At 38.4% G+C, this 27918-nt stretch overlaps 1 protein-coding gene across 2 annotated transcripts in view; it reads left to right on the plus strand.

Moving 5' to 3' along the window:
- CPQ (carboxypeptidase Q) overlaps positions 1 to 27918 on the plus strand; it is a 501828-nt gene that overhangs the window by 134455 nt on the left and 339455 nt on the right. For both annotated transcript variants that reach the window (XR_011070696.1, XM_068525552.1), the window contains exon 3: positions 27031 to 27238. Coding sequence is in view for 1 of the 2 variants with exons in the window: in XM_068525552.1 (XP_068381653.1) it covers positions 27031 to 27238 (208 nt within the window). In the remaining variant the exon portion in view is untranslated. The remainder of the gene's footprint in view (positions 1 to 27030; positions 27239 to 27918) is intronic.

Below are 27918 nucleotides of genomic sequence, written 5' to 3' on the forward strand. Positions count from 1 at the left end.
ATTTTTGCGTCTATGTTCATCAGTGTTATTGGCCTGTAGTTTTCTTTTTTTGTGACATCTTTGTCTGGTTTTGGTATCAGGATAATGGTGGCCTCATGGAATGAGTTTGGGAGTGTTCCTCCCTCTGCTGTATTTTGGAAGTTTGAGAAGGCCAGGTGTTAGCTCTTCGCTAAAGGTTTGATAGAATTCACCTGTGAAGCCATCTGGTCCTGGGCTTTTGTTTGCTGGAAGATGTTTAATCACAGTCTCAATTTCAGTGCTTGTGATTGGTCTGTTTATATTTTCTATTTCTTCCTGGTTCAGTCTTGGAAGGTTGTGCTTCTCTAAAAATGTGTCCATTTCTTCCAGGTTGCCCATTTTATTGGCATTTAGTTTCTTGTAGTTATCTCTCATGATCCTTTGTATTTCTGCTGTTTCAGTTGTTACTTCTCCTTTTTCGTTTCTAATTCTGTTGATTTGTCTTCTCCCTTTTCTTCTTGATGAGTCTGGCTAATGGTTTATCCATTTTGTTTATCTTCTCAGCGAACCAGCTTTTAGTTTTATTGATCTTTGCTATCATTTCCTTCTTTTTCATTTATTTCTGATCTGGTCTTTATGATTTCTTTCCTTCTGCTAACTTTGAGGTTTTTTTGTTCTTTTCCCTCTAATTGCTTTAGGTGTAAGGTTAGGTTGTTTATTTGAGATTTTTCTTGTTCCTTGAGGTAGGATTGTATTGCTATAAACTTCTGTTTTAGAACTGCTTTTGCTGCATCCCATAGGTTTTGAGTCGTCATGTTTTCATTGTCATTTGTTTCTGTTTTTTGATTTCCTCTTTGATTTCTTCAGTGATCTCTTGGTTATTTAGTAGTGTATTGTTTAGCCTCCATGTGTTTGTATTTTTTACAGTTTTTTTCCTGCAAATGATATCTAGTCTCATAGAGTTGTGGTTGGAAAAGATACTTGATATGATTTCAATTTTTAAAAATTTACCAAGGCTTAATTTGTGACCCAAGGTATGGTCTATCCTGGAGAATGTTCCATGAGCAGTTGAGAAGAATGTGAATTATGTTGTTTTCGGATGGAATGTCCTATAAATATCAGTTAGGTCCATCATGTCTATTGTGTAATTTAAAGCTTGTGTTTCCTTATTTATTTTCAGTTTGGATGATCTCTTCGTTGGTGAAAGTGGGGTGTTAAAGTCCCCTACTTTAGTAGTGTTAGTGTCGATTTCCCGTTTTATGGCTGTTAGCATTTACCTTATGTTTTGTGGTGCTCCTATGTTGGGTGCATAAATATTTACAGTTGTTATATCTTCCTCTTGGATTGACCCCTTGATCATTTTGTAGTGTCCTTCTTTGTCTCTTGTAAGAGTCTTTATTTTAAAGTCTATTTTGTCTGATATGAGAATTGCTCATGCAGCTTTCTTTTGATTTTCATTTGCATGGAATATCTTTTTCCATCCCCTCACTTTCAGTCTGTATGTGTCCCTAGGTCTGAAGTTTGTCTCTGTAGACAACATATATATGGGTTTTGTTTCTGTATCCATTCATCCAGTCTATGTCTTTTGGTTGGAGCATTTAATCCATTTACATTTAAGGTAATTATCGATATGTATGTTCGTATTATGATTTTTTAAATTGTTTTGGGTTTGTTGTTGTAGGTCTTTTCCTTCTCTTGTGTTTCCTGCCTAGAGAAGTTCCTTTAGCATTTGTTGTAAAGCTGGTTTGGTGGTGCTGAATTCTCTTAGCTTTTGCTTGTCTGTAAAGGTTTTAATTTCTCTGTCGAATCTGGATGAGATCCTTGCTGGGTAGAGTCATCTTGGTTGTAGGTTTTCCCCTTTCATCACTTTAAATATGTCCTGCCACTCCCTTCTGCCTTACAGAGTTTCTGCTGAAAGATCAGCTGATAACCTTATGGGGATTCCCTTGTATGTTATTTGTTGCTTTTCCCTTGCTGCTTTTAATATTTTCTCTTTATATTTAATTTTTGATAGTTTGCTTAATATTTGTCCTGGTCTGTTTCTCCTTGGATTTATCCTGTATGGGATTCTTTACACTTCCTCGACTTGGGTGACTGTTTCCTTTCCCATGTTAGGGAAGTTTTCAACTATAATCACTTCAAATATTTTCTCAGACCCTTTCTTTTTCTCTTCTTCTTCCGGGACCCCTATAATTCGAATGTTGGTGTGCTTAATGTTGTCCCAGAGACTGTCCACAATTCTTTTATTCTTTTTTCTTTATTCTGCCCTGTGGCAGTTATTTCCAGTATTTTATCTTCCAGGTCACTTATCCGTTATTTTGCCTCAGTTATTCTGCTATTTATTCCTTCTAGAGAATTTTTCATTTCATTTATTGTGTTGTTCATCATTGTTTGTTTGCTCTTTAGTTCTTCTAGGTCCTTGTGAAATGTTTCATGTGTTTTCTCCATTTTATTTCCAAGATTTTGGATCGTCTTTACTACCATTACTCTGAATTCTTTTTCAGATAGACTGCCTATTTCCTCTTCATTTGTTTAGTCTGGTGGGTTTTTACCTTGCTCCTTCATCTGCTGTGTGTTTCTCTGTCTTCTCATTTTGCTTAACTTACTGTGTTTGGGGTCTCCTTTCCATAGGGTGCAGGTTGGTAGTTCCTGTTGTTTTTGGTGTCTGCCCCCAGTGGATGAGGTTGGTTCAGTGGCTTGTGTAGGCTTCATGGTGGAGGGGACTGCTGCCTGTATTCTGGTGTGTGGGACTGGATCTTGTCTTTCTGGTGGGCAGGGCCATATCTGGTGGTGTGTTTTGGGGTGTTTGTGAACTTAGTATGATTTTAGGCAGCCTGTCTGCTAATGGGTGGGGTTGTGTTCCTGTTTTGCTAGTTGTTTGGCATGGGGTGTCCAGTATTGGAGCTTGCTGGTCGTTGAGTGGAGCTCGGTCTTAGTGTTGAGACGGAGATCTCTGGGAGAGCTCTCGCTGCTTGATATTACATGGGGCTAAGAGGTCTCGTGGTCTAATGTCCTGAACTTGGCTGTCCCACCTCAGAGGCTCAGGCCTCACACCCGGCCGGAGCGCCAATACCCTCTCAGCCACAAGGCTCAGAAGAAAAGTGAGGAAAAAAAGGAAGAAAAAATAAAATAAAATAAAATAAAATAAATAATGAAAAAATAATAAAGTAAAACAAATATTTAAAAAAAAAAGAGAGCAACGAAATCAATAAACAAATCCACCAATGATATCAGGCACTAAAAACTAACTAACATAAACATAAAAATAAGAAACAAATCAGTCACAGATAGCAAACCACAGGTCTACATTTGCTCCCAAAGTCTACTGTCTCAATTTTGGGAACATTCGTTGTCTATTCAGGTATTCGCAGATGCAGGGTTCATCAAGTTGATTGTGGGGATTTAATCTGCTGCTCCTGAGGCTGCACAGAGAAATTTCCCTTTCTCTTCTTTGTTTGCACAACTCCTGGGGTTCAGCTTTGGGTTGGCCCCGCCTCTGCGTGTAGGTCACCCTCAGGTGTCTGTTCCCCGCCCAGACAGGAGGGGGTTAAAGCAGCGGCTGATTAGGGCTCTTTTGGTCTCTCAGGCCAGGGGGAGGTGGGGTACGGTAGTCATAATCGGAATGCAGGGTGAGCCTGCAGTGTGAGAGGCCGGCGTGACATTGCAAGAGCCTGAGGTGCGCTGTGTGTTCTCCTGGGGAAGTTGTCCCTGGATCTTGGGACCCTGGCAGTGGCAGGCTGCACAGGCTCCCAGGGGGAGGGTGGTATGTGGGTCGTGACCTGTGCTTGCTCACAGGATTCTTGGTGGCAGCAGCAGCAGTGTTAGCGTTTCATGCCCATCTCTGGGGTCTGAGCTGATAGCCGTGGCTCGCGCATGTCTCTGGAGCTTGCTTAGACAGTGCTCTGCCTTCTGTGGGCACACAGGGAAGGAATACCCTCTCCTCATGCACCCCAAAACAATGGTCTCTTGCCTCTTAGGCAGGTCCAGACTTTTTCCCGGACTACCTCCCGGCTAGCTGTGGCGCACTAGCCCCCTTCAGACTGTGTTCACACAGTCAACACCAGTCCTCTCCCTGGGATCTGAACTCCGAAGCCCAAGCCTCAGCTCCCAGCCCCCACCCGCCCCGGCGGGTGGGCAGACAAGCTTCTCAGGCTGGTGAGTGCTGGTTGGCACCGATCCTCTGTGCAGGATTCTCTCCACTTTGCCCTCCGCACCCCTGTTGCTGCGCTCTCCTCCGTGGCTCCGAAGCTGCTTCCCCCCCCACCCCCTGTCTCCGCCTGCGAAAGGGCTTCCTAGCATGTGGAAGCTTTTCCTCCTTCACAGCTCCTTCCCAGAGGGGCAGGTCCCGTCGCTATTCTTTTGTCTCTGTTTTTTCTTTTTTCTTTTGCCCTACCCAGGTACGTGGGGAGTTTCTTGCCTTTTGGGAGGTCTGAGGTCTTCTGCCAGCGTTCGGTAGGTGTTCTGTAGGAGTTGTTCCACGTGTAGATGTATTCTTGATGTACTTGTCAGGAGGAAGGTGATCTCCACGTCTTACTCCTCTGCCAACTTGAAGGTCCCCTGTCATTTTTAATAAGTGAATTTTTATTTCAAGGTGATTTAAACCTATGTTCTAATCTTGGTAAGTAATTTAAAATAATTTGCTGACTTGTTGGCTTAACTTTTCAGATATGCCAAGGGCCACAAACTTCTTGTGGCATTTATAGATATTTATCCAAATGTGTTTTTGGTTAGGATGTGAAAATATTTGGGGAATTAATCCAGTACTTGTGCTTATTTGCTTTACATAAATCGGTGTTTCCCATGAGTGACTATATAAATTGGGGGAAGTGGAAAGGAAGAGGAACTTGGATAGAAACCAAATATTTGTTTATGGGCTTTATTTTGAAATCCACATTAGTGACTCTGACAGTTAGGATATTAACTCAATAATTCCTTTTCTTTGTAGATTATTATTTTCATATACGATTATATACTCTTATGAGGCAATTCTCTTTGGAGTACTCAAAGAGAAATATTACATTTTTACTAAATGGGTTATTTTCAGTATTCTAATATGGCAATACAGTTGTCCCTTGGTATCTGTGAAGGGTTGGTTCCGGAACCCCCAATGGATATAGAAATTTGGGATGGTCAAGTGCGTTTAATAAAATGACGTGGTGTTTGCATATAACCTACACACATCCTCCCATATACTTTAAATTATCTCTATATTACTTCTTATACCCAGTACAATGTAAATGCTATGTAAATAGTTGCCAGCACATGGCAAATTCATGTTTTGCCTTTTGGAACTTTCTGCCTTTTTTTTAAAAAAATATTTTTGATCCGTGGTTGGTTGAGTCTGCAGATGTAGAACCCGTGAATATGGAGAGCTGACCGTATTTGCATTTAGGAGCAATGCTTTATGCCAGTATAGCTTTCTTGCACAGGTATTTTCCTGTTCACACCCTCCCCTACCTCCAGAAAAAAAAAGGCTGCATCATAACTTCTCAGAGCTTTGCGTGCTTTCAAGAAGGTTTGGCATCCTTACTGGGTTATGTGCCGTAACAAATATGTTTTCTCAGCCATTCATCTTTAATTACATTTAAATTTACATTAATTTTTAAAAGGATTGAAAGCACCTTCAAAAATGATGTACCTATTCACCGAACAGCATGTATTAATTTATAGCTGTTTATTGAACAAAATGTGGTTAGGCTGTGTCTCTCGCCTCATGCATAATAAAGAACTTCCCTGTTTGAAAGTAATTGCTGTAAAATATTACTGGAGGGATTGAAATGTTAGTGATTGGGAGGTAATATCTTTGCTTGTAGCCAGACTGTTTTGAACATCTCAAGTGCAAACCTAAAACTGGAATAGTATTGTCGAGGTCGAGGAATGACAGGAATGGTTAGAAGAGACCCTTAGGCAATGGAGTCTTTGAGACAGGAATGGGTTTTCTTGATCTTTTGTAAAATCCTTAAGTGCTGGTGCAGCACCAGTCACATAAGGGGAAAGGACGGCATTGCTACTAGACCAGCCAAGAGACAAATAAGAGGTTGTTCTTAGAAAATGCTGAGTCCCCATCAAGATTGTCCTCTCAAGCTGAGCAGATGTCTGGTTCTCTGGCCATATGTTATTGCTTCTCTTTATTAAAAAAAAAAAAACAAAACAACACACCCGTTTTCAAGAAAGCTAAAATGTTTGTTGTCTAGGTTGATAGTGATTTGGGCCCTCACTCAGACTGAGAGACTTCTTCCTGTGATTTTGGTGCTGTGTTTGGTACTGTAGATTAGGTCAGAAGTATGTGGTTATAAAATAAACGGTGATTTCATTTTGTTCATCCCCTACTCAGAAACCTCCAGTGTTGCCCCCTTCCCCACAAGGAAGACAAGAAAAAGTACAAACACTTCAGTGTTGGTGGCAGGTGGAGGCCTTCTAGAATTTGGCTCCAACCTAAGGATAACTTCTACTGCTTTACAAGTTGAGTCTCAATTGTAGCTCAACCATTCTTTCATCTAGTCAAAATATTCTAGGCATCTCTGGTGGGAAGGAGAGAATAAGCTAAGGCTGGAAGGGGGCGAGGCCTGGCAGCTCTAACCGAGATTAGCACTCGGATCACTGAGTCAGAGGGGCATGGAGAACTCGGGGGCTGCCCACTCTGATAACCTTTCCAAGGTGAGGGAACAGTGCTTGTCCAGGTGACTGTGTTCAGATAACGTGACATTTCTCGATGCCAGGCTGTCATTTTACTCACAGATCAGGACATCTGTGAACTGATGTATTCATTTCTAGAAGGAGGAGCCAATCCCAAAAGACAGGTAGGAATTAGGTGAGGAACTCAGGCTACCAGACTGTCACCAGAAATGTCTTCTATTTATTTTTTATTTTCTCTTAAGCACTTCTTGAATGAGTAACACATTTTGGTCATTATTCTGTCTACTTACCTAAATCAAGGGTGAGACCATCAATAAACTCAATTTCATTTAAGTTAGCCTTTGATTTTTTAAACAAATCAATCTATTTGTTTCCTTAAGCTCTCCCTGACCCCCCTCAGTGGAATACAGGGACTCATTATCACTTGGATTAGGGATTGTGAGTGCTGCAAATGCAACAAAGCGCCTTCCGCCACCCCCCCCACCCCCCACCACGATTATTTTGGAAACAACAGATTTTTCACTAGAAAGACTAGAAGCTGGAAAGCCAAAGGCTTTTGGCACAAAACTGTGACGGGACTCTGGATGGATACATGCTCCCGGGGAGTTTTCATTCCAAGTTAAGAAATTCAGGCTCCATTGAAGGAAGTAGTCTATTCGCTTTGGTTAAGATTAGTTTTTAGGGCTATCTAAGGGCTAATGAATAAATATACTAATCTGAATCTAGTTATTTGCGTTTATCTAAATTTTGCCCTCAATATAGAACTTATTTCAATAAATGATTTTTGAACCTCTATCATTCTTTTATTCACTGAATAAACTTTTATTGAACACCTGCTATATGCCAGTTCGGAGCAGATGCTGTTGCTATAGAAATGAGTAATATACAGTTGCTGACATCAGGGGCTTACAGTCCTCACTGGCTTAAAACATACTCTTACTATATGATCCACCATTGTACCTGTTGATATTTACCCAAAGGATTTGAAAACTTATGTCCACATAAAAACCTGCACAGAGGTGTTTATAGTAGCTTTATTCAAAATTGCCAAAACTCTCAATCAACCAAGATTTTCTTCAGTATGTAAGTAGATAAATAAACTATGTTACTTACAAATATTCAGTGCTAAGAAAAATAAAAGCTATCAAACCATGAAAAGACATGGAGAAGATTTAAATGCATATTATTAAGTGAAAGAAGCCAATCTAAAGAGACTAAATACTGTATGATTCCAACTAGATGACATTCTGGATGAATAGGCAGAGCACATTGGATATTTAGGGAAGTTATTCTGTACAATACTATAATGGTGAATACATGTCATTATACATTTGTCAAAACCCATAGAATGTACAACACCAAGAGTGAACCCCAGTGTAAACTGTGGGTTTGGATGATAATGATGTGTCAATGTAGATTCATCAGTTGTAGCAAATGTACCACTGTGGTGTGGGATGTTGATAGTGGGGGAGGTTATTTGTGTGTAGGGGGAGTGAGTATATGGGAATTCTCTGTATTTTACCCTCAATTTTGCTGTGAACCTAAAACTTCTCTAAAAATAAAATTTATTAATTAAAAAAAATGTGTTCAAAAGAAAGAGGTTGTGGCCATTAAAGTGTGTCATCAGGAGTGCCCCAATGGGGAAGGTCTCCTATATGTGGGAAGCACAGAGCCTAGCGTAGGGTTGAGCTCACATATTCAGTCAACATATACTGAGAGCTTAACTATGGAGGTATGGTCCTAGAAGACCCAACAGTAAGTAAAAGTTATGGTCCCTTCTCTCAAGGCATTTCAGTAAATGTATGTCATTGGTTAATTTTGTTTCTATAATAATTTAATCCCTGGATCAAGTTTTATTGCAGATATGAATCAGTATTCTAGAATAATAGTAACATTTGAGTTGCACCTACCATGAATCTTTTTTCTAATTGTTGAGGTCAGAGAACTGTGGATTCTTACACTTGTAAGTGATAGAAAACCCCAGTTGGCTTAAGGAAATTTCCAATTGGCTTAAGGAAGGGTGTTGGCTCATGTGACCAGTAGTAGGGCTGGTCTCACATAGTTCCTGGTTTCTGGCACTGCCCTCCTTCATCTTCAGCATCTGTGTGGTACTCTGCTCCTTCACAGCTGCAGGTTCTCCCATACCGCACAACTTATATACTGCCCAGGGAAAGAGAAAATATCTCTTCCAACAGTTCCCACTGGAAAGACAAACCCCAGGAAACAAGTCTGTTTACGATTCATGGGTTATATGCCCACTCTGAATCCAGTGCTATGGTCTTGGGGATGGGACGTGCTGACTAACTTAAGCCAAGCAAGACCCACCTCTAGACTTAGGTGAGGGACCAATCCCACCCAAATCGTATGGCTGGGAATGGGTGGCCTTCACCCACTCCCAGATAGAGGGGAGATGGATGCCAGGTAACAAACAACAGATGGTCACCACAGAGGATATCTCTTGATATTGCCACAATATGTACACAGTGCTTTTCCCATATTCTGAATTCAATACATGTTTGCTGAGTTGAATTAAATTGACCGTGTTTTCAGGATCCATTTTGGCAGAGTAAAGAGCCTCTCAGGCCATTCATCCCCAACCACTTGAATTCAACAAAATGAATGAGAAGGTTTTGACGAGCTTCTGAAGAGTTACGAATTAATGAAAACCAAGCATCCATTTAACACCATTAATAGTTTATTAATCCATACCAGAAACTTAAGCAGAAATGCTATGGTATTAGAAACATTAATGCAACAGGAACCCATAGCTTGCATGGTTCCCAAGAATTCATGTGGCCCGTTTATAATCCTTGAACCATTTCTAAGAAGCTACTATTCTATACAATCTCATGATGAAAAGTAAAAATTTAAGACTTTCCATCAGATTTTAGGGCTGATGTTTTAAAGAAAAAAAATCAGATATTGTCTATATTCAATTAAAATCCTAGCGATGAAAGGCAATAATTCTTCAGTTCAAAAGATTTGCAAGAAACTAATAACAGGAATAACTGTTATATGCATACTCTGGCCAGGTATCATACAAAGCTCTTCAACATGCTTTATTTCAGGTAAGCCTTATGTCCCTGTGTGGTAAGTATTGCTGTCCCTGTTTACTGAGGTGAAAACTGAGACTTGACCTAGGTCACAGAGTTTGGTGTATTGTAGATACAGATTCAAACTCAGACCTATCTGATGGAGACCTTCTGTCTCTAACATCGAAAAAGGTAGATTGAGAGCAATGGTATTTCTGGTGACTGAATCCTCATCCAGTTAATCAGCCATATGTTTGTACCTACAAGATGCCTAACTACCGGACATATGAAGATGTCTTAGAAGCCATATCTTCCAAGACTTTTAGCATATTATCTTATATAGCACATGCATTTACTCGCTGCTACATAGATTATAATCTACAGATAGAATAATTGTTGATGAGTGGCTGTTAAATATGTAACTTTATCTTTTACCTCTTCATTTAACCTATTTTGAGAGTGTTTATAAGACTATCTCTTCAAGCAGGTTTACTTGATGGTCACTTCAGTAAGGATTCAATTACAATAAAAATACTGAATAAACATTTATATAGTTCTTACAGTGTGCCAGACACTGTTTTAAATGTTTTACTTTAATTAACTCTTGATTCTCTCAACAGCTCTATGATGTAGATACTTTTAATACCCTCATTAAATACAGGGTATTTAATTTATTTATTTATAATTGTATTTTACTTATTTGTTTCCTACTTTATTACCAAAAGACTTTGAAGAGACTTACAAAGATACACTGAAAAAAATAAAAATAAATGAAGAAAGAAAGTAGAGAAAACAGGTGCAATAAAATAAAAATAACGCCAGGATTAATATTACAGAAAAAGATACATATCATAAAGTTTGTGTAGTTGCCAAGGATCACCATAAGTATAGCTACAAAGTGCCTGGCAAACAAAATAAAGAGCGAAACATAATCAGACACACGAGTCACAGTGCCCACGATAGGAAAACAAGCCAGTTGCTCAGGAGTACAAATTTCCTACAAGAAAGTTATTTTGTGGGCCATCATAAAGAAAATGCCATGTGATAATAATAGTCAAGAGTACATTTTACCACAAGTATAACTGTGGGGCCATTGTTCCTTTCCCCCATATCCATTTGCACCCTCTCCTTTTAATATTCTCCCCTTCTCCCTCTTTCTCCTCCTCCCCTTTTCTCCTTCCTCCTCCTCCTCTCTCTCCTTTTAAAAAAACAGCTCTATTAAGACTAAATTCACTTAACATACAATTAACCAATTTAAAGTATACCATTCGGTGATTTTTATTATATTCGTAGAGTTATGCAACCATCACCACAATAAATTTTAGAACATTTCATCACCCTCAAGACAGACACTGTGCCATTAGTAGTCACTCCCCATCTCCAGCCCCTAGCAACCACTAATCTATTTTGTCTCTATGGATTAGCCTATTCTAGATATTTTAAATAAACAGAATCATACAAAATGAGATCTTTTGTGACTGGGTTTTTCTACTTATCCTAATGCTTTTGAGGTTCATCTGTATTTTAGCATGCATCAGTATTTCATTACTTTTTATTGCCAGATGATATTCTATTGTATCAATATACTACTTAAAAAAAAAACAACCCATGCATCAGTTGCTTAACTGTGGAACTGCCTTGCAAAGTGGCTAAACCATTTTTCATTCCCATCAGCAGTGAATGAGAGCTTCTGTTCTTCCATATCATCACCAGCATTTGGTGTTGTCAGTGTTTTGGATTTTGTCCATTTTAATAGGTGTGCAATGGTATCTCATTGTTGTTTTAATTTGCAATTCCCTAATGATATATGATGTTGAACATCTTTTCATGTGCTTACTTGCCATGTATATGTCCTCTTTGGTAAGATTTCTGTTCAGATCTATTGCCCATTTTTTTAATTGGGTCGTTGAACAACCTATATATTTCTTAAGTTGCAAAAAATAAGTGTATGTGTTTATAGTGGCATTCCTCTGTGCCTTGTTCATAGGAGGACAAGATAGAGGATATATGCACAGTGTAGCATCTCCACTCCCCAATTCCCTCAAATGGAGTGAATTTTTAAAATATTTCAAACTTGGAGAGAACTATTCCCTACTAAGATTTAATAATTGTTAATTTGGGGCATATTTGCTTCATACACACAGACACAAACACATTCATATATACTTTTTAAAATAAAGAATAAATAATTTTTTATACAGTTGAGCCCCTTTTGTACTTCTCACCAATTCCTTTTTCTTTCTTTCTTCCCAAGGATAGTAACTATTCTGAAGTTGATGTTTATTTCTCCCCTGCATGTATTTATTCTTTGCTTTTTATGTATGTGTCACAGACTACACATACGATTGTGTTCTGTGTGTTTTTAAATGACACATTAATGGAACAACTTGTTCTGAAAAATGCTTCTCTTAAAAAACTTTTATTCTTATGACTTATCCATATTGATACATGGGGATCTAGTTCATTTATTTCAACAGCTGTATTCTTCTGAATGAATATATAATAATTTACATGTTTTTTCCTATTGATGGACATTTTTGTTCATCTTTTATACTTTTATTTTGTTGTTTACACTTTTATTCGATTAGAAATAATGATAGAATATCTTCGTACCTTATTTACACAGTGCATGTGTGTGATAGTTTCTCTAATTTCTCTAAAGTATTTAAATACTTCAGTGTGAATTGTTGGATATTAGGACTTCTTGAACTTTACTTGAAATTGCTAAATTTCTCTGTAGCATATTTGTACCAATTTACATTACCATTAGCAATATATGAGGATTCTGTTGTCCTCAAATCCTTGCCAACCCTTGGTATTGCCAGACTTTTCAACTTTTCCTCAATTTAATAGATGTGAAATATTATTTCACTGTGGAATAATTAGAGGTTTAATGCCTTTTTGTTTACTGGTCTTTTGGGTTTCTACTTCTATACACATTGCTTATTTATATTTGTTGACCATTTTTCTATAGGATTGTTTGTTTTTTCTTATAGATTTCCATGAGTTCCTTATATAGTTTGGAAACTAATCCTCTATTAGTTGTATGAAGAGCAAATATATTCTCCAAGTCTGTGGCACTTTTACTTTGTTTACTAGGTGTTTTTCAAACAGAAGTTTTTATGTTATTATATTTCACTGTAGTCAAATTTAATAAAATTTTCATTGTGGTTTGCATTTTTTGTGTCTTTTAAAAAATTCCTTTCCTACTCTGATGACATAAGTATTACTATAGTTTCTTCAAAAACTTTTTTTATTGTGGTAAAAACATATAATGTACAATCTATTACCTTAAGCATTTTTAAGTGTATAGTTCAGTAGTGGTAAGTGTATTCACATTATTGTGAAACAAGTATCCAGAATTTTTTATCTTGCAAATCTGAAAAACTAACCCATTAAACAATAACTCCTCTTTTTCTCCTCCCCCCAGCCCCTGATAACTACCATTCTACCTTCTGTTTCTATGAATTTGATCATTTTATATGCCTTATATAAGTGGAATCTTATGATATTTGACTTTTGGGGATGGTTTTATTTCACTTAGCATAATGTACCAAGGTTTATCCATGTAGCATGAGACAGGATTTTCTTCCTTTTTAAGGCTGAATAATATTCCATTGTATGTATATACCATACTTTGTTTATCTATTCATCCATCGATGGGTATTTGGGTTGCTTCCACCTCTTGACTATTGTGAATAGTGCTGCTATGAACATGAGTGTACAAATATCTCTTTGAGGTCCCGCTTTCAATTCTTTTGAATATATACCTACACGTGGGATTTATGGATCATATGGTAGTTCTGTTTTTAATTTTTTGAGGAATGGTGATATGTTTTCTATTTTGGTTGTGCCATCTTACAGTCCCACTAACAGTGAATGGGAGTTCCAGTTTCTCCACATCCTCACCAACACTTGTTATCTTTTGTTTTTGTGATAGTACCCATCTTAATGGGTGTGAGGTAATATCTCATGGTGGTTTTTGTGTATTCAAGTCTTCCCCCATTTTGTAATCAAGTTATTTTATGTTTTGGTGTTATTGTTGTTGAGTTGTAGGAGTCTTTTATATATTCTGGATATTAACCCATTATGATTTGCAAATATTTTCTCCCATTCTATAGGTTGCCTTTTCACTCTGTTGATTGTGCCCTTTGATGCACAGAAGTTTATAAATTTGATGTAGTCCCAGTTGTCTATTTTTGCTTTTGTTGCCTGTCCTTTTAGTAACATACCCTAGAAATCATTGCCAAGTCCGATGTAATCAAGCTTTCTCCCTATGTTTTCTTCTCGGGGTTTTATGGTTTTATGTCTACATTTAGGTCTTTAATCCATTTTGAGTTAATTTTTGTATATGGTGTAATATAAACTTCCAATTTCTCTTTTACATGTGGATATCTAGTTTTCCCAACACCAGTTGATGAAGTTGTCTTGGCACATTTGTCAAAGATCAGTTAACCATACATGCGAGGGTTTTTTTCTGGGCTCTCTATTCTATTTCATTGGCCTATATGTCTGGCTTTATGCCAGTACCACACTGTTTTGATTACAGTGGCTTTCTAATATGGTTTTGAAATCTGAATATGTGAATTCTCCAGCTTTGTTTTTCTTTTTAAATATCGTTTAGGCTGTTTGGAGTCCCTTGAGGTTCTATGTGAATTTTAGAATGAATTTTTCTATTTCTGCAAAACATTTTGTTGGGATTTTGATAGAGATTATGTTGAATTTGAAAAACTTTTAAAGATTTTCATTTGTCATGTCTTTGATCTCTTTATAACTTACTTTTCTATATGTTGGAAGGTAGAGAGAAGTTTTATATTTTTCTAGGATAGTTCATTGAATAAGTTATCATTTCCCCACTGATTTGGAATGCTGTATTCCATATCATCTTGTATCATATACCAAGTTTTCATAGCTGAGTGGGTCTATTTCTGGACTCTATTTTTTCTATTTATTTATTTTTCTTTCCGTGTAGTAATATTACATTTCTTTCATTATTTAAGCTCTGTAATAAGTTTTACTGTCTGGTCATGCCCTCTCTGTGTTTTGTTGTTGTTGTTGAGATATTCCTGGCTATTTTTGGCCTCCATTCTCAATATGGACACAAGAATGGATTCCTTGTTCTCTGATATTTTTACAGTTTTTTAAAGTTAACTTCTGTTGACATTATTAATAACATAATTTTCTCTGTTACATTTTAAAAATCAGGGTTTGCCTGGTATATATGTTGTTTTGATTTGTGTATATTGTGTAAGCAGCATAGCTGATTTCTTTAATATTTTCTTTGTAGATTTTCTCAGATTATCTACAGATGATTATGTCATTCTCAAGTAAGGACAACTTGTTTCTTCCTTTCCAACTTAGCCATTTGATATCTTTTCCTGTCTTGCTTCATTAGTTAAGATTTCCAGTATATTGTTGAATAGAAGTTGTGACAGTGAGCAACCTTTTTTTGTTCTGATTTAATGCCTGAAACATAAACTTACAAGGCCATTGCCACCTTGGATGGAGTCCTATATGATGAAAAATAGAAGATGGATTATTACTGCTCCCACTTAAAACCTTTCAATTATTTCCAACGACTCATTGATAAATACCCAAATTCCTTAGAGTGGCCCTAAAGGTCCTGCCTAAACTGGTTCCTCCCTACCTCTCCATCTTCATCGTGTATCACTCTACCACTCTACCCTGGTATTCCTTCAGTTACTTGGACTTCATCTCACTTCAGAGCTTTTGCGTATGTTATTTAATCAGCTTGGAATATTTTATTTCTCCCTTTCCACTCCTGCTCCATTTAGTTAATGTCTACTCATTTGTCAGTTTCTTAACTCAGTGTTTCCTTTTCTTAGAAGATTTTCAAGATCCTGTCAGACTAGATCAAATCCCAATGATTCCAAGTTTAGAGCATCATGTGTTTCACTTATTAAATTGTAATTATATATTAATATGTTTGCTGGGTACCAGTCCTCCCCATTAGAATGTAATCTTCATTAGTGAAATCACTATATCATTGACTGTATCTTTAGCACTTCGGAATGGCCTGGCATATCAGAAGGGCTCAAATACATTTCTTTTTTCTTTTTTTTTTTTAAAGAGTGCCAATTAAGGCCTGATTTTGCTAAGGATTGTTTTTTAAAAATTATTTAATTATTTATTTATTTTTGGCTGTGTTGGGTCTTCGTTTCTGTGCGAGGGCTTTTCTTTCTAGTTGTGGCAAGCGGGGACCACTCTTCATCGCGGTGCACGGGCCTCTCACTATCGCGGCCTCTCTTGTTGTGGAGCACAGGCTCCAGACGCGCAGGCTCAGTAGTTGTGGCTCATGGGCCTAGTTGCTCCGCGGCATGTGGGATCTTCCCAGACCAGGGCTCGAACCCGTGTCCTCTGCATTGGCAGGCAGATTCTCAACCACTGCACCACCAAGGAAGCCCTCAAATACATTTCTTGAATGAATAAATTATTGTAGGTGAAAATCTCTTTTAAAATGGAAATACACTTCTCCCACCTTAACGTCAGTTATTTAAGTTGAGTCTAGTTTGATTCAACTATTTGCCGAATCAAATAGATATTTGGCTGAGAATAGAAAGATGGGTTATTTGTAAAACAGGTAGGGATAGGGGAGAGGAAGCAGGGAATATGTGACTTTGGGTATCTTGAAGGCAACACAAGATCTCTGAATATTTGAAAAATTAATGATACTTACTGATTTGTGAGCCTTCAGAACATCTTTGCCTTTCCTTTCCACTTTCTAAACCCAGGGGTTTGTGGAATAGGACAGGATGTTGGGATCCTTGGAAGATTACTGGCTGCCTGAGGAGAGAGTCCGAGAAAACATACAAGTACGTGCTGACTTAAGTTCATTAGGAGGGAAGCTATGTGGGATGGGTTGAGAAGAGCATGGATTTGGAGTCCATCTGACCTAGATTCATATTCAAGTGCTGCCACTCTCTAGTTTGATATTTGAACTTTCCTGTACCTTCCTGAAACTTCATATTTTCTCACCTGTTAAATGTGGTTATTGCCCTTGTGCTTAAGTCTCTCCTGCTTAAACTGTATGGTGATGGCTTTGAATTGTAATTGTAATGAGATTGACATTGATAGTTGAGTTTATGTCCTTCCAGCCAACGGACTTTAATAAATGGCATCCAGGAAGTTTTCCTGTGTAATTCATATGGTCCTGATATTTCCATCGTGTCTCTAGCAACTTCTTTTGGAGGCAAATTGCTGTGTCAAACTGAATCATGAAACTGAGCCAGGTTTCTTATTATTGAGGGCAGAAATTCTGTTTGGTTACAGTATTTTTTCCCCCAAGTTTTACTTCTCTAAGAAGAGCATAGGACAGTTAACACTTCAAAACGTAGCTTAAACAAAGCCCATTTTGGAATGCCAGGCTGTCACAGAGTTATTTTCTCTCTCTGATATAACACTACAATAACATTATTTTGTACTTGATACAAACATAAGAACACCAGTTTCTATCGTTTTTGCCCTTGGTTTTTGAAGGTGGAATTTAGAGGGAAAATGCATTTAGATATGAACTATTGAAATCTATCAAAAGTATATAGAATTATTTAACATACAACAGGGCTGCTTGTTTCCTTAGAAGTGACATCAAGTAGGTTAGCTAACTGAGCTGCCAAGGCTGTATTTTAATGATCTCTAGGGTTTATCTCCTATTTAAAATGCTTTGTCATTTAGTCTGCATGTGTTAAATCACTGACTCTTGCTAAATTCTTCTTCAGATTTTTTTTTTTTTTCTACTGTTTGGTGTTACTCATTTGATCACTTTGATGTGTGATAGGAGGGAGACAGTAGTTATGTAATTTTCACTGAACAGTCTTCCCTAAGTTATTAAATATATTTATTCTATATCTTATCTGTCATCAGCTGCAGATTGTGAAATGCCCTGATAGAAACTTTGAATTCAGGGCTCCTGCATTACTCAGCTCTTCCTCAGTAATGCAGGGATAACACACAACCCCCAATCTCTATGGCTTGCAACCACTAAGATTTATGTCATGTGTATATGTATATATATATAGATACATATATATATATGTATATGTATATATGATATACATGTGACATATATGTGTGTGTGTATATATATATGTGTGTGTGTATATGTATGTGTATATATATATATATATATATATATATATATATATATATATATATATATACACACACACATATATATATATAAAGTTGGTAGTGCCTTTGTTTCTGCCTCAGTTATCTCTTTGACTCCAGGATCCAGGCTGAAGGAGAAACCCCCATCTGGAACATGCCATTCTTGTGGCTGAAACATAAAGGGCTCTTAGCGACAGTCAAAACTTGCAATGGCTCTTAAAGTTCCTGCTCAGCTGTGACCACACACACTGGTCATTCACATTCCATTGGCCAGAGTGAGTCTCATGGGCAAGCCCAGTGTCACTGTGTTCCAAGAGAGACCCTGCAGTTTACAAGGCAGTTGATGGGCATGTGTCCTTCTTTTATAGAAAAAGTAGAGAAAATAGTAGAATATAACATAGATGTAAGTTTAGGTAGGGCCAATGGCATCTTTTTCTATAGTGGCCTGTTCTTCTGATGCTACTCAAAAAAGTCCCATCCCTGCTTCTCTCACCTTCTGTACCCTTGGTTGCCAAAGTAGACCCATGAAACATACTCAGCTTCTCTGCACAGCCTTATGTGGGGTCTGCCCAGGTTATTGCTTTAGTCAAAACTGACAAGAAATCACACAGCCTCTGGAGCTGTCTGACCTGATAAAGACTAGCTCTGCTCTGAGCCAAGAGGCTCCATATTTGCTGAAGTCATAGCTACTATTTTTGTTTTATTCCTGGTAATTGCTTGAAATGGAATTTAAAATAAATCATGTATTTATTGCTTATACTTATTCTATATGTGTCCAGAACCCTTGCATACCTACTCTTGTCTTATAATGCTTTATAACACACAGAGCAATTTTCACCTCTATCATCTCATACAATGCTCCCATGAATCCTGGTGGTATCAACGTCATTGTGATTCCCATGTTATAGGCTGGGGAAAGTTAAGCAACTTATTCAGGATCAAAGACTAGTGAGCTTTATAGCCAGGACATAATGATGGACACTTTTTGTTACTGATAAAATACCCTGTTTTAAGTATATCTTGAAGAACGCATAATGTAATATATAAATACTTCTGTTTGTAAAAATGTTTGAGAGTAAGATCCTTGTTTTACCAATAGGGTTCAGCTTATTCAGACAGAGAAAGACAAATATAATATGATACTGCTTATATGTGGAAGCTAAAAAATGGGTACAAATGAACTTGTCTACAAAACGGAAATAGAGTTACAGATGCAGAAAACAAACTTATCATTACCAGGGGGTATGGCGGGGGAGGGATAAATCGGGAGATTGGGTTTGACATATACACACTACTGTGTATAAACAAGGACCTACTGTATAGCACAGGGAACTGTACTCAATACTCTGTAATGACCTATGTGGGAAAAGAATCTAAAAAAGAGTGGATGTATAACTGATTCACTTTGCTGCACACCTGAAATGAGCACAACATTGTAAATCAGCTTTTATTTATTTAATTTATACTCCAATAAAAATTAAAAAACAAAAACAAATTTAAAAATTGTCCTCTTCATTTTGAATGATCTGATCACTAAATTTCAGTTTACGTACAACTTTCCCCAGGAAAACAATCATTATATAGATTGAACAGTATAGTTAGTGGAATGCAAAACACCACGAAATCAGTTTCCCCATCAAAGTAAATGGTGTCCCTTCCATACTATCACTCAAAGTGGTTCACTATTCTTTTTCTCTACTGCCCTGCCTTACTCCAAGCCACTGTCACCTCCCAGCCAGAATGTGGCAGTGGTCCCCTAAATAGCCCTCCTCCAAGCCCACCTCCTTTCTTTACCTCTTCCAAGCCTCCTTCCATCACACTAAGCCTAGTGATATTTTCTAACTGTAAATCTGAATGTGCCTGGCTTCTCTATCCCCACCCAAATTCCTTAGTACAGCTACAGGGCTCCCGTGTGATATCGCCTACACACCACCAGCCTCCTCTCATGCCATTCTCTCCCTCACTCTCTGCTTACTGTAATCTCAGTGCTCTCCTCCCTCCCGCCTCCCCCCAGCCTCCCTGCCAATGCCCCCTAGCCCATTAGCACTCATTTCTGGATCTCACCTTCTCAGCAAAGCTGGCGAGGCCTCCTGGGCCATGGTAACGAGTCCTGTTTCAGTCTACAGAAACTCACCTCTGTATCCCCACTATCACTAAGGCCTGTGGATTTTACTCCTTAAATACCGCTGGAAGCTGACCGAGGTACACAGTACCTTAACAGCTGCTCACTTTACCAGATATATTAGATGACAGTGGTTTTTGCAAAAGCCCTCGCTCACCCACACCAATCCCTGTTACAAGGAAATATCCAGTGTTTGGGGAGAAAGCAACCACTTCAAACATGTTTCAAACAAACCATGTTTCAAAGCAACTGTGTTTCAAACACAATATACCTCATTTTTAGACTATAAATGCTCCCTTTGATAATTGCTAAAATTAATCAAGGTACCCGAAAGTGTGACTGCCTTTCCTGCTGTGGAAGCAGTTTGGATTCTAAGTGATCAAACTGCTAAGGATTGGTCTGTTCCCTGTGCTTGTGGCTGCTGGATGTTGCTGAACTGGATCTCTGGACAACTTGAGTGGCCTACATTACATGTTGACTCAAACATAATGGTCCTAGGGTAGGCACCTCTCCAGCAAATGACCAAGTGTATAAATTCTGTATTTTAGAGGTCAAGGTAGACAAGCTGCCTTGCTTGTGGCTCATCCTCAAGTGTTAGTATGGAAAGACGGCTTTGTGGCATGCTGCTTCGCTGGGCACACGGCTGCCTTTCTAGAGATGATGATAATTTATTGTGTCCGTGGACTGTGATGAAGTCAGATCTGGGCTCGCTCGCAAGGTGGATGGACCAGGTTTGATTTGAGCCCACTCTCAGGAGCCAGTTAGGAGAGGGTGGGTCACAGTCGTTTGCAGCTGTGCTTTTGCCTCTTGCTCTTCTAACTTGGACTCAACTAATAGCTGAGTTTAATCATCTTTTCCTGAAAATTGTTTCAAGGAGACTGTTTTGCTTGCCTTCTTGGAATTCAAAGAATGACAGAATGAATCCATAAATCCATAAATGTCTTGGTTAAAGCTAGAAGATTTTAGAATGCCCCACTGTCTGTTTTGGGGCATGGCAGGAAGCCTCCTATTCACTGTAAAGGAATAGGTGTTTCATCTGTTTTTGTGTTCCCTTCTTTGTTCTTTACCTGGGAATGCCCTTTTCTTTATTATCAGGCTATTAAAATCTTCTAAGACCCACTTAAAGTTTTACCTTATTGGAAACTTTCTAGATTTCCCTCAGTCAGAATTGATACTGATTTATGTCATCTTGTGTGTGTGTGTGTGTGAAATTTTACTTTGTACTTTCATTTAGCACTTGTGACATTCTGTGCTCTTTTTAAAGTTATTGCTTACCTATTTTTCTTCCCCAGATTATACAGTTTTTGAGGATAGGAGTGGAACTGATCAAATTCACATCGTCCCCAGTGCTCAGCACAAAGCCCACCCAGTAGGAGGGCTGTACATTTGTTGAATGACTTTGAATCTTTAAAGCTAGTTCTTCCATGAAAAGGGTGTTGCACAATCATAATACATTCCATAAACAAATGGACGCTCAGAAAGTACTGTTCTGAGGTTCTTTCTTTTATCTGCCTTGCCACGAATTTGCAATTTCCTTACCACTTCAGGTCAAAACACTTGAGTTTCTGAGAACGACTCTTAACCTTTCTCCATAACTGAATTCATGGAAACCAGCCATTGCATTGGACCTAGTTATCTTGTATGGTGCATTTGGCAAAAGACTACGTGGTAAGAGTAAGACACTAGGCTTCCTTCTGGGTGGGGCTGGAGTAACTCCTGCTTGGGGTGAAGTCTTCCGAAATCAGAATCAATTTCCTAAGACTTACCACATTGAATTGAGCCCCAGAGACATGTTTTTCTGTCTGTAGTCTTTTAATAGTAGAAAACATTATAAAATTCTCACTTCACTATCTTCCTATTTCTTAACTGTTCTTGGGAGGAGTCAGGTCAGAAGAGACTGAGATTAGAGTCTGTGTATCACATTCTCCACAGAGTAAATATCCAAGCCAACACCACAGCAGTCAGCATCTGTTGCATAGGGTAAGTCGTTTAAAAAAAAATAAATTGGTCAATTTTGAAAGTTAGGTGTGGAGAATAGAAGGGAACCTGAGAATTTTTATACTGTTTTTTGTGATGTAATCGGCTGTAGCCAAGAGAGTCACTTTATAATATGAATATTTATAGCTTCAGTCTTACATTTTCTTCAGAATGAACTGCCATAATCCTTTTCATTACTCTAAAAGTCTGATGACTCTTGTCTTAGAGTGAAGCATCCCTCCCAAACTCCCCTATGAGTAGATTGGGACCTAGTGTGATAACAGCGCTCTGATTTACGAGCAAGACCCTGAGTAGACTGAGAAAAAAATAACTGAAAACTTAGGCAGGCTTTTGTATACTTATTTATGTTTCTCCTTATTCCTCTTAAAAATGAAAATCCTGAGCTTTTCTTTAGATATATTTTACATCTGTGAAAGAAGATAGCAATGCAGTTAATAGGAGTGTGATCCTTGGGTTCAGACGACCAACAACTCTCAGTTTCAGCACCTCATAGTTGTGTAAACTTACTTCTATGCACTTCAGTGTCGTCCTAATAACTACTTTGCAGAGTTGCTGTGAACACAAGTATAAACATTAGATATTCAAATATGGCTATTATTATTATTATTTTTAATATATTGTTCTAAGTGCTGGAGTTGCTTTATTTATTTTATTTTATTATTATTTTTTAAAAACTTTATTTATTTATTTATTTATTTATTTATGGCTGTGTTGGGTCTTCGTTTCTGTGCGAGGGCTTTCTCTAGTTGCGGCGAGCGGGGGCCACTCTTCATCACGGTGCGCGGGCCTCTCACTATCGCGGCCTCTCTTGTTGCAGAGCACAGGCTCCAGACGCGCAGGCTCAGTAATTGTGGCCCACGGGCCTAGTTGCTCCGCGGCATGTGGGATCTTCCCAGACCAGGGCTCGAACCCGCGTCCCCTGCATTGGCAGGCAGATTCTCAACCACTGCGCCACCAGGGAAGCCCGGCTATTATTATTATTATCAATTATGCTGACCTACAGAAATATCCAAGTTCCTTGGAAGTATACATTTTTGGGAAGTGAGTAGGGATGGGGTATTATTATACTTTTATTTTTGGTTTCTATTTTATTCATTCAGTATATGCATGTGTACATGTGTGTATTTGTGCCTATAAGTGTGTGTGAGTGAATTTCACATATTACATGTCGGGCACCACTTCAGGCACTTTGATAACATTAATGAATAAAACAGACAAGAATTTTCACCGTCCCCCCCATGGAGCTTACATTACTGTAGTGAATGCAGCTGGAAGCTGATAACTGATATTGAAAAATTAAGCCAGAAAAGAGCGATGGGGGTTGGGAGTGGGTTATAATTATTAATAAGGAGGTCGGGGCATCTGATACTGGTTTTGCGTTCTTTGAGGTTTTCACGTACTAGCTTTTGGAAGGGGGGCATTGGAAAAAGGGAGATGAGAGGACAGAAAAGAATAGGAGCCTGCTGACTTGTAGGAGAGCAGAAGCATTTCCTTTGTGTAAAATGTGTCAAAACACAAACTAATATGGAAGAGTGAAGTTTTCCAGATGGCCTGGTTTTATTTTATTCAAATTTGAGTAAAAATCTTCCTTAAATATTTTGTACACACCCTGCCTTCCCAAACAATGGATACTGAATATAGTCTGCCTGGTCTGTGACTGCCACTTCTGTTACTGAACTGTTGTGAAGCAAGTCCCTCAGGGCCAGCAGAGATGCTTTCGGCTGCTTGCCTACATAATGGCTGAACCTGCAGTGATTGTGAGTTCTACATAGCAGCCACTATGTACATATGGCTATTTAAATTTAAATATAAATTAATTAAAATAAATGACATTAAAAATTCAGTTTCTGAGTCACATTAGTCACATTTCAGGTGTTCAATAGCCACATGTGTCTAATGGCTACTGTGTTAGCCCAGATACAGAACATTTCCGACATTGCAAAGAAGTTTGTAAGTATGTATTTGTTATGTTTCATGTTCCCGTCTCTGACATTGTTTTTTGTGGTACTGCTATCAGCTTCCAAACCTATCTCTTCTTTTTGATTTGTTGTATCTTATAGTTCATAGGTTTAAGCACTAGATTTAGAATTTTATATAAAGTAAGGGTAACTAGGCTCTAAGAGCAGAAGAGCTTTCTTATGTTCAAGTATCTGAGTTTTCATACTTGGAATTTGTATTTCTATTCTGACTGCCCCAGGACCTTTTTTTGCTTGGTTATTCTGGTGCAGCTGTGCTCTGGGTGGTCAGAGAGTCAGACTGCTGAGTTATTGTGGGAGAAGCGCTATCAAACTTTAAAGGTAAATTGCACTTTTATGGAAATGCTTTAGACCCAGTCAATGGTCCCTTGTTTGGAGCAGTGCCATTTAAGGAAAGTTTATTGACTGACTTCCTACACATATACCAAGCACTATGCTAGGCCCAGGAGATACAAACAAAAGTGAACATGTCCCCAAACCCTGAGGAGTTCACAGTTTAGGTGGTAGAGAGAGTCATAAATAAACCGTTTCATTGTCTAGTGCCAGGTGCCTCTGAAAGTCCAGAGGAGAGTGGTGCATGAACCAGCCTTCCTGGAGATGGAGGGAGGGGGATGAGACAAGAGGCCAGAGGCCTTGGGAACCCTCCCTAAAGTAGTGATTTTTTTTTTCCATCTATTTCTTTTATTTTTATTTTTTAATTGGAGTATAGTTGATTTACAATGTTATGTTAGTTTCAGGTGTACAGCAAAGTGAATCAGTTATACATCTGCATCTATTCATTCTTTTTTAGATTCTTTTCCCATATAGGTTATTACAGAATATGGAGTAGAGTTGGAGGGAGTGATTCTTAAATGGCATCCTGAGGGATAAATAGGTGTTAGTCACATGACAAAGTTAGGAGAATGGGGTCAACAAGACATGATGTACCACAGCATGAACAAAGATGCTGAGAAGTGGACTGGCGTGGTGCAAGTGGGAACTTTTGAGTTGAGTATTGATAGAATTTAAAATAAAAGGGAACCTGTGTCTATAGAGATAGATAGGCTTTGATTGGTATGTTGAAGTGATGGGTAATCAGCAGAGGGGGTAGGGGGATGGTGACATCGGCTCATCTGACTTTTCAGCAGTTCAAGTTGTTCACCCTGGCAGCTCTGTGGCAGTTAAATTTGAGGGAGTTGGGCTGAAGGCCGGGACACTGGTGGTGGTGGGTGGAGGAGGAGGAATTCGTAGCAGTCCAACAGAGAGATAACCAGGGCCTGATGTGAGAGGGTGTGAATGTGGTGGAGCAGAGGACCTGCTTTTAATCAACACTTAAGGGGTAAGATTATCAGTATTTGAGGACTGATGAGATCTGGAGGATGGAGGAGACAGAGGAATCAGAGATGACGCTAAGCTTTCAGGAAAACAGATTAATTTGAACACTTCTTCCAAGTTCATGGTGATAGGTTTTGACCTATAGCTGCTACTAGTGTTCTGCATTGGCAACTGGTGTCTAGGTTAGGTTTTGGCTCTTTAGGACTCCGTCACTCACATTTGTTAAAAGAACTTGAACCACAAACTATAGTGAAGCTCTACCCTTGTATGACTTTAATTTTGCAGTGGCCTATGAAAATTTATAGAAATTTGGCTTCATTTCTAGTGGCTCCAATCCAGATGCCAAAATTACCCTGTTGCTGGGACACCCCTTGGGTGGACCATTGAATCTGTTATTCATTAGAAACAGCTGAAAACCATCAACAAAATTCCTGTGCTATGCCAACAATAACACCAGTCAAATTTCAAGGTAACTCCAGGTTTCAGAAAGTTATGAATCTCAAAATCTGTCTAGCTGAACCCTTATTTGTATTTTTACACATATTTATCATGTGAAAAAGCTAGTGGCGTCCTTACTTTTCATAATTGTACATTGCTTTCTTTAGATTATAAATTAAATTCTGAGTTCCGAATGTTGGTGGAGACATGCTTATGGATCTGTAGTCAATCACATTAAAGTGAAAGTACAAATTCAGTCCGGATGGTGGAAGTTGGAGAGGAGCCAGCCCAAAGGGTCCATTGTGATGGGGTCCATATTGGAAGCAAGAATTCTCTCATATCTGCAGTGCATTTTAAAAGGATTTTCCAAGTAACAGTTACTATTTTAATGACGTGTGTTAAGCTTCCAGAAGAACCCAGTTCTCTAGTTTGCAAAATTAAAGAAGTATGCCAAATCTATGTTGATACTTGGGTTTTACTGACATATTTCACGACTGCATGGCTAAAGCCATAAAACAGTAGGTGCCTGACACTTTATTTTAGATCGTTATATTTAGCTACTGCATCTGGCCTTTGTTGCTAAATATTTTTTTCTTGTCACACTAACTACTCCATCAAATTGAATCTTCAGTGGTCTGGCAGTTTTTGAATGACTTCTTGCAAGCTGTGAAATCCTGTTCCCTAATCAGGAAGATCTGGGCAAGTCTTGTGGTATGAGGAAATATGCCACATCTTTCTAAGTGAGACAACAGGATTATAGGACAATTATACAACATCTTCAGAATTTTTATCTGAAGACTAGTGATACGTTTGGTGATGAACAAGTACTATAAAGCGAGAGGCATGGGAAGTTTCCACATTCTTTAAAAGGGTTTGGTACCAGGAAGAAAAGAAAACAAGCGGACTTTTTGTGGCTCTTGAGAAAGGTTACATTAACCATTTGTTAAAAGTTGGATTTATGAAGATCATTGGCTTCTAAGAACATTCTTTATAAATTGCCATCATTTGTATGATGTCAGTGAAGGTTGTTTAGCAACATATCAAAATAGTTTTATGAAAAGATAAATATGTGTTTCATTAATCCCAAGGGGAGCTTTCTAAAATGCATTTTTAAAAATAAATAATTAGTGTCATTCTGTGGGAAAGAGGCAAAAAAAGACATCTTTTCAAGCAACTTGTGATTTAATAGCAGCTGGTCAAGTGAGTTGAAAAACCTTACGAGTCGTATATTTTTTGAATGCCTTTTCTCTTTCTTGGGAAACTGGCTAACCCCCAGAATCTTTCTCCCATGGCAAATGGCTCTGAAACTTTGATCTTTGCAAACCAGTTTGCCAGATGTAGTGGATAGAACATGTGTGACCTTTTGTGTGCCAATTCACCCTGGCTGATCGGAAACCATATGTTAACCTTGTATGACTTTTATTTGTAGGCATTACAGCAGAAGTTCTGGTGGTGACCTCTTTCGATGAACTGCAGAGAAGGGCCCCAGAAGCAAGAGGGAAGATTGTCGTTTACAATCAACCTTACACCAACTACTCGAGGGCAGTGCAATACCGCGTCCAGGGGGCGGTGGAAGCTGCCAAAGTGGGGGCTTTGGCATCCCTCATTCGATCGGTGGCTTCCTTCTCCATCTACAGGTTGGTCATTATGTTCATTTGAAATGCTTTCGAAGACCAGGGTTTTCCATCAAAGAGAAGCCCTATTGAAATAAAAACAAACCAGTCAAAAGAAAATACTGATTGTTCATGGAACCTTTCCCCCATTCTACATTTGTTCATTTGTTTGTAATATCTTTTTTGGCCTTTTCAGGATTCCAAGCATCATTTGTGCATTCCTTTACAAAGCTTTCCACATCCACGATGATCCCATAACATTCTATATATAACCAGTGTATTTTATATATTTTCATTGGAGGGAGAACTGAATTCACGTCTGCGTTTCATCAAAGATTCCTGAAGACTTCAGAGGCAGCCAGGCTTTTTTCCATTGTTGCTAGAGAAGTGAAATACAAATAAAGCAGGTTACATGATAGGGGCCATCTGTGGTGTAGTGGAAAGAGTTGAGGCAGTAGAGGACCTTGGATGTAGACCTGCTTCTGCTTCTGAAGAACCGTGAGGCCTTGGGAATGTTCTTTATTTTTTTTAATTGAAGTATAGTTGATTTACAATATTATATTAGTTTCAGGTGTACAGCAAAATGATTCAGTATTTTTGCAGATTACACTCCATTATAAATTATTTCAAGATAATGGCTGTAATTCCCTATGCTATACAATATATTCGTGTTCCATATTTATTTTATACATAGTAGTTTGTAT

This window comes from Eschrichtius robustus, chromosome 17, assembly GCF_028021215.1.
Source record: "Eschrichtius robustus isolate mEscRob2 chromosome 17, mEscRob2.pri, whole genome shotgun sequence".
Classification (NCBI taxonomy): Eukaryota; Metazoa; Chordata; class Mammalia; order Artiodactyla; family Eschrichtiidae; genus Eschrichtius; species Eschrichtius robustus.